At 40.2% G+C, this 8,180-nt stretch overlaps 1 protein-coding gene across 1 annotated transcript; it reads left to right on the plus strand.

Annotated features, from left to right (window-relative positions):
• The first annotated feature begins 4,019 nt into the window (after window positions 1-4,019).
• Window positions 4,020-4,847, plus strand: LOC136002111 (tetraspanin-3-like). The gene has a single exon (XM_065656945.1). It carries the CDS (start codon window positions 4,020-4,022, stop codon window positions 4,845-4,847), a length of 828 nt encoding a protein of 275 aa, XP_065513017.1.
• The last annotated feature ends 3,333 nt before the right edge of the window (window positions 4,848-8,180 follow it).

Here is an 8,180-nt window from a genome sequence, read left to right on the forward strand (position 1 = left end):
AAAGTGTAATGTAAAAGCTAGGGCAGATGAATTTGATTATACCTGTTGTCTTTTGGTAAGGCTTTAAAGTCACATTCTATAATATAGATATGCTTTAGTCTAACGGGATGTTTAAAAGTGTTTTAAACTCACAAGCCAAACCTCTTCAAGACCTACAAGGTCCAGATACAGCAGCTTCATGTGTGCACAGGTTACAGGGGGAATGCTGGCTGTTCTTCTGAGGCAGCTTTAGGGCTCTTCTGTGTCACTGTGATAATGAATACAGTGGTTGAGGATCTGGCTTTGAGATCTTCTATAATTTTATATGAGGTTCGTATTCGACTTAAAAGATGGGCTTTTCTAACTCTAAGCTGATCCCATGGTCACCACTTGGTCTCTTCTTGTTCACACAAGGCTGAAATGACCAGCTAGCCATCTTGTTTTGAATTGTTGCCCTTTACAGCAAGAGCTCAAATGTGCTCCTTGATTAATGTATGTGATATCCCACGTCATTCAAAGTGAGTCTAGTCATCAGCTTACCTTGCATTTGCACAACAACAACATTGACTTGACGGTTCTCTGGTCCCACTCCTGGATCCACATGGAATGAACCTCTTTGACCTTCCTGGCACATCAGACCCATTCAATGTCAGTCACAGCTTGCTAGAACAATGAATGCAAAAAATACACATTTGGCATTTTGTTAACTTGAAGGATTATACTTTCAGCAGCATTCCAGAAAGCAGTTTATCTAAGATGTATTATCTGTTACACCCACATTTGAATTTCAATACTCATCAGTTCGTAAGAAGAAACAACTCCAGAGAAAGCAGAGATGGCATTTTATCATGCTGTACTGTTTACCGCTGGACAGAAAACAGAGAAGCCTTCCTATTCTGCTTTACCTGTACTCTTTTTGTCACACTACTATCTCTTGGTAGATACCTTCACTCATTGCTTTTTCCAAGCTTTTGGCCACACGTGCAGGTAAAATTACTTATTAATAGCATGAACACAGTGCTACTGAGGGTGCCAGTTATGTCTTTTGGATACTTCAGGGATCAGTTCTGAGTTTTTCTTGTCCTTTTTTATGTCTTGCGTGTGTTACCAGACAGCAAACACTTTGAGCACAAGCTTCCCTTTCCTGAGTGCATATGCATTGCCTAGTACAAAGTGGGTGATGGGTTTTAGACAGCCCTGCCAATACTAATACTTGCTGCAGCCATTCCCTTTTGCATGATGCTGAATTTGCGTTTCCACCCCGCAGATGACACTGGGCTCTGAGAGTTCTTACCTGGGAACTGGCTCCCAGTCAGTACTTGGTGTCGGGGCTTCTGATTCCCCTGGCAGATAGGCAGGCATGTGGGTTATCCTGTCCGCTTGTGCTGCTGTGAAAGTCCTGACTTCAGGAGGAGACTGTATATGAGTCAGTCCCTACCCTCTGCATGGGGCTAAGACAGCACAAAGGCACCAGTGGAAGAGCTCAAGCCTGTGGCAGCACAACCCTCTCCACTTAAAAAAGCCACTTCACCCCACTCTCTCTCCCCCTCTTTCTGTCCAACAGCTGATATGAAAGAAAGAAAGGAAAGAAAGGTGAAAGGAGGAAAGAAAGGAAGGAAGAAAGGAAGGAAAGGAAGGAAGGAAGAAAGGAAGGAAAGGAAGGAAGGAAGAAAGGAAGAAAGGAAGGAAGGGAGAAATGAAGAAAGAAACAAAGCAAGAAAGAACGGAAGGAAGAAAGGAAGGAAGAAAGGAAGGAAAAAAAGGAAGGAAAGAAAGAAAGGAAGAAAGGAAGAAAGAAAAGAAGGAAGAAAGGAAGGAAGAAAGGAAGGAAGAAAGGAAGGAAAGAAGGGAAGGAAGAAAGGAATGAAAGAAGGGAAGGAAGAAAGGAAGAAAGAAAGAAAGAAAAAGAAAGAAAGAAAGAAAGGAAGGAAGAAAGGAAGGAAGAAAGGAAGGAAGGAAGGAAGGAGAACCCTCATTGTGGTCCAAAATGCTAGATTTATGTAAATGGGAAAAGATTATATTTGTGGAATATTTTGAGAGATAAGAGTCTCTGGGGTTCATTAACTATTGAAATTCTCTCTTCCTTATGCAGTGAGGGGATGGCAGTTACATTGGCTGAAACAAACAAGAGGTGCAGTAAAATTATCTTGTAGGTAGTTTGAGCCTTTCTAATGTGTTTCATTGACTGCAAAATATGCTAGAAGTAAATAGGGTTGTAACTCAGTTCTTAATATCTCATTAAGCTTTACAAGCATGGGAGAAGGCAGAAAGGAAAAGGGGCAGGTTGATGTGCTTTTTTTCACAAAACTTACAAATCAGCAATATGCAGCTATTAATCCTCACAGTATTTTCTGATATGTTTCTGATATGTTTCCTTACACCCTTCTGATATTTTTCTTCTGCATCATGGAAACATTAAAATCAATGTTGTTTGCCTGTGCGTATAGATGCGAGCGAAAATCTTTTCTGTCCCTCCCTTCCCCCTCTCCCTGATGCAGAACATAGGAATCAGTGAAAAAGGCATTCAAGAGAATGAGTGAATGGCAACAAAAGCAACACAGCTGGAGGGCTGGGGGTAGCAGCAAGCTGAAGAAGAGAAAGGGCAGACACTGACTTCAGAGAACTGTTGCGGGAAAACACACATCCTAGAACAGCTTTGAAAGAAGCATTTGGTTAAGATTTAACAAGTTAATCACTGCATGTTAATTACTGTTAATGGCAAGGTTAAAAATAATAAAAGCAATTTATCTCATTCCAAGATAATCAACCTTAATGATGTGTTTGTACAACATATAAAAAGACATTTTGATGGGGATCAGCTCAACATCTGTGTGTGCATAGCATACATAACAGCAATAGGTCCTTGTAGAATGTCTGACAGATGTGGGATCATCAGCTTTGCTGAGACATTTCCAGGGTTCCAGGGATCTGGTAACTGACTTATTCCAATTTTCTGCAGGTTTGACAGGTACTTATGTTTGTGAAAAGGAGGATCATTTTCTCTCTGTTCTCCCTGCTGTGTGCCTGTTGTATTAGCCCTGATCTACATCTTGAGAAACAGAAGACATGTTGTGGGATTTTGTCAGGATGATTAGGGAATCACTGTTGACACTGGAATCTGCCTTTCTGGCACCTGTGGCAAGTTTTATGGAGGTTTCCCATTCTGCTTGGCTCTTCTGTATCCAACATTTGACTAATAATGTTCTTCTGCTGGCACTAGTTCTCTTTGGGATTGTTGTGAAGTCATTTGGCTAGTGTGTAATTCAGTTTCTTTACACACAAGGAGAAGTTAATACAGTTCTTACCATTGCTTGTACTCATTCATTACAACACTTAGTCAAATCACTGGTGATACAAACTGAGAGGTACAACTGTGAAATGGTAGGGATTTCTCATCCAGATGTCTTGAGCAATGGAAGCTACATGACATTCTTGTTAATTGACAAAGGGTAAAATATTATTAACGTCATTATGCCCCTCATAAAATCCAATGAGTGGTAAATGTACTGGAAAGTATTATGAGTCTAGGTAAGGGTTGCCTACAGAGATTCCTGATTGAATAGCTCTGCTTAAAATACTCCTTTATTAATGACTCTGACTTGTGCGTTTGCTTCCACCTTGGCTACTGCTGTTGGATTGATAGTTGGATCTCTTCTTTCACTTGGGCAGTGCACATGATCTGAGCTTGGACTGCTGGCTGCCACCTTGACTATTTCTCTATGTTTAGCTCTTTAACACATCGATGTAGTAAAGCAAGGGGTGCAACATTTTTCCAGCTGTCCTCCTCCTTCAGATGCAAATGTACCCCATGATAGTAGAGTAAATGACCTCTTGACAGCAGCTTAGCACATACTCTCCTGGTTTCTGCAGCCTACGGAGAACAAGCAGCAGCATGTGCTTAGCTGATGTGAGCCTTAGTCTTTGTGCTAATGGAGTCTCAACAGTGGTTTTGGGTGGAGATATCATCTGCTGCACCTGGATAAGAGGGGTGGAGGCCTCTTAAGTGGTGGTGAGTGTTTGGGCTGCTAGGAGTGAGCAGAATGAGGAGAATTAGAGCTGTGCTGGTGTTGCCATTGTCATCTTTATCTTTGTGGCAATATGAGGACTCCTGGCTCAAGCTCTTTGCTCGATCTCTGCTGAGGTTTCTAGGCTTCATCTTCTGGGGTGCTGCGGCAGCTCTGGCCTTTGGTGGAATTGTTGTGATCCTGATGTACAAGAACTACAGATACTTATTTCAGGAGTCTTTGTTGTCTCTCCCTGGCTGGTTGGCTGTTGCAGCTGCACTTATCTTGCTACCTACTGGAATTTTGACCATCTTGATTTCTGCTAAGAGCTCCCGCTATTATCAAGGGGCTCTCATGTACTTGCTGCTAGTCCTTTTTTGCCTAGAAATGTCTTCGGCAGTTCTGGTACAGTTCTACTCCATTCGGGTGGCTTCTGAGCTGAAAAGCACTATGGGTTACCTCATCTATCAGTACAGTGGGACACATTCCCAAGGCCCTGATAGCAGGGCTGTGGATGAAGTACAGAGGAAGCTGCAGTGTTGTGGCGTCCAAAACTACACAGACTGGCTACAGGCAACAGTTGCTTCTTGGCATCTGCAAGCTGAAAAAACTCATGTTCCTGAAAGCTGCTGTAAGGTGAAGTATTCTCACTGCAGGGGTGACTTAGGCCATCTGGAGCAGATTTTTCAGGAAGGCTGTCTACAGAAGCTGGAAGACAGTTTGCATTTTGTCATGCTCTACATGTTTTGGTGCTGTACTGTGTTAAGTGTCTTAGAGTTGTTGGCCGGTGTCAGCAATGGCATTCTCATGAGGTGTCAGCCTTTCCACGACTTCGCAATTCTGGAATCATCTGCTTTCTCATAGGCCTGCAGACACTGGCAGCATTGCTGAACAGCTGCATGCTTCCTTGATTTTGTACCACCCTGCAGTTGTACTGGAAGAATTTTTTTGGTTTTATATATATATATATATATATTTTACATTATGTATATTTGCATGTAAATCAAACTAATTGATCACTGCTACATTTAAAAAAAGTTACAGTATTAGATCTATTTTCCTCCAGTTCTTTTTTGATAAGCATCCTGTATCTGAAAATCTTAACTGCTGGAATTCACAACAGGGAGGGGATGGTCTTCAGCATGTGAAAACATGAAACTGCTGTATATGAGTGTGGGGGAGCCAATAGGCAGAGGTATGTCTTGCTTAGGGATCACTTTGTAAGGTCATAATCTGAGCTTTTGCAATAACTCTCACCTGTAGTAATATCTTGATGATTAAGTAAAGAGCAGATTCCTCCATCTTCAAACTTGTATTTAATACTTTGGTATTTCTAGAAGCCCTTTGGATAATGTTTAACTTTTTTTTTTTTTGGTCTATTTCTCCTTCAAACGCTATTTTAAAAGTAACTTGTTCTTCAGTGAAAATAAACGCCAATTTCTGAAGTGGCCCAAGGGTGCAATCTAAATGGAGAGGATACGTTTAACAGCAGCAGAGTAGCTAATAAGATGACATGCAGCAGAGTGACTAATAAGATGACATACAGCAGGAGGTATAGTTATCTCAGAAGTTGCACAGGAGCTACTCCCAAATTAAAGAGGAAGAAGAAAACCTGTTTGTACTTATTCATTTATTTAATGTCAAAGCAAGGAATGAGTCAATTTTCTTTTCCTGAAAAGTTATGTGGGGTCATAGGGATACTTGAATGACAACAGTAATATACTGTTTTTTCTTAAGATACGTCTGCCCTACTCTTACTGAATCCTCTTCTTATCCATTTTTTGTGCGTCTCACTCTAGTCTGCGTGTGTGGAAAGGGATCAAGTCAGTGCATGGTCTATCCATCTCCTTGTTTTCATCAGTGCTATTGATGTTTAGAGAGGTGCTGGGGAAGATTCTGCTCTACCTGTGTTGAATTGTGCAATGTGTGACTGTGTGAGCTTGTACGTATGTGTCTGCATGGGAAATGCTCTCAACCTCGCTGCTGACCTGTGAATGGGAACTGCAGCAGCTGCATCCTTTGGTAAGTGTATGTAGGGAATCTCCAGGGCCTACAAGTGCACCGTGTTAGGCTTTAACAGACTGGGAACAAGGAAATCATCTGGGTCACAAAAAACACTGCACTGGGCCTTAGACCTTGAAGGAATAGTCAGATAAATCATTATTTCTTCAAGCTTTCTACCAAATGTCAGGTACTTAATGACAAATTTCAGACTCCAAATCACCAGATACTGATTTTCATGAGAAAAAATAATCAGGTGACATAGGTAATCTATTGTAGGCTTATTAATAACTATGCAAAAACCAAACATGAAATATACTGCAGGCCTTCTTCATTAAAAAAAAAAAAAAAAAAAAGACCTTGATTTAGATAAAGAACTAATTCATTAGGAATGAGCAATTCTTCCAAAAAAGAAGGAATGCTCCAAAGCATAAAAGGAAAATAGCTGTGTCTTTGAGTAACAGAACAGAAGGAAATGTTTTTTTCAGTGTGCTTGACATGGGATGCATGTAGCAGTGAATAAAATTCATTTAGTTAAGCATTGCAATTGTGTCTTTATGGCTTTGTGGTATCCTGCCACATAAAAGTTTTGTGGTGTAAAGTTATTGAGAAGACATTACAAAAATGTAATGAAATTAAAGTGATGGCATCTGGCCCAGGAAGAAATTGAGTTTGTTGAAGAAAGAAAGGGGGAAGAGTGGCGTGGGTGTAGTGCCTTCTTACTACCTGCCTTTCTTAAGCGGATATTTTTCTTGAATCAGTTCTTATCTCTTACAACTTCCTTCACAGATTCTGAGCCAGAATTCCTTAAAAAAGGGCAATGCCCATCTCTTTCCATACTAAGTGGAAAGAAAAAATTTCAAGGTGGTTAAAAAGGAGAATTCCTAATGTGGATGTCCTCATCTACTCTCCAGTCTGCTAAAAGCCCAGGTCATGCATGGCTCCTTCTACTCTTACTGTACTAAGAAAATTATAAGATGAATATGAAATAATATTAAAAAAAATCTCTTGGAGCTAGCCATGAGAGATGATATTGAAGAATTATTTTTCCCCCTGCTTACTGGATGTACCTCTGGAAGATCAGACCTTAAGCCTGTTAAAAACAAATGAGAGAGTGTGAGGATGCATGAGACAGACCGACTACAAATATGAATGGTTGTTAGTGGAAACTTACTAGACAAAACAATAGATTTATTACCCCTTTCTGCTTGCATTGACTTGGTTAGTTTGATTATGAATAGTTACTTCTGGACAGGAGTGACTTCTTTTTAAATAAAAATGGAGTTATTTTTAAGCAACTGCAGTGTGTTTCTGTTTTATAAGATACATAAATCTTTGGATATTATTGCAATCTATACATTGCATGCTTCATTCTCAAAGGGTCTCCAGATGTTTTTTGTAATCCGTAAAACTGAGCAGCTGTATAAGCAGACACCATGTGACTCTCAGTCAATATTTCTGAAAATTGTGTTGCTTTGGGTTTGAAGGGGAGAAACTGATGTCCAGTGCGAAGCTGGAATCATAGTCTGTGAGTAGTCTTTTGCAGAGTACACTGAAACTCATATATTCCATGTGCGGATTGGTGATTTAATTGTGATGTCTTCTTAGAATACAACAGTCAGAAAGACAAAATCAATATTGAACGGTAAGATTCATCACTGAAGCCCTTTAACAACCTCTTTCTGGTACGCCTCTCTTGGACTGAACCACCAAACTTGGCAGAGAGCACTGGCTGCAGCTTTATGCCATGGCCATTTTGAAATTGATTGCTGCCTTCTGACTCCATCACCTTTCCAGATGGTAACCATGTTGAAATCATACTATTTCTTCTTTGTCTTTCTGTGTGCCTGTGGGTCTTTTGTCTGTCCTTTTCTGTCTTTCCTTCCTACTGTCTTTTTTTTTTTTTTCTTTCCCCCATTTTCCCTTATTGTGAATGACGGCTTTTTAAAACTCTAACTGAGAAAACATAATCCAGATTCTGGAATTATGAGTTGTCTTTCATCAAGTCTGTTGTATTTTCAGTTTAAAATTAAATTATGTATCACAAATACAAAGTTGAAAGGTCTGGGCTTTGCTAGAAGGTGATTGAAGACTGTTCCTGACTACTTCCCATAGATATCATCAAATAACTTAAAGTTACTCTTTAATTGAAACTATAGCTTTTGTAGTCTGGTAAGGTTTTTTGCTTGCACCAAG

This window comes from Caloenas nicobarica, chromosome Z (genome assembly GCF_036013445.1).
Source record: "Caloenas nicobarica isolate bCalNic1 chromosome Z, bCalNic1.hap1, whole genome shotgun sequence".
NCBI lineage: Eukaryota > Metazoa > Chordata > Aves > Columbiformes > Columbidae > Caloenas > Caloenas nicobarica.

Coding starts and splice junctions, on each gene's coding strand:
- LOC136002111 (XM_065656945.1), top strand. CDS start 4,020: ATGAGGAGAATTAGAGCTGTGCTGGTGTTGCCATTGTCATCTTTATCT.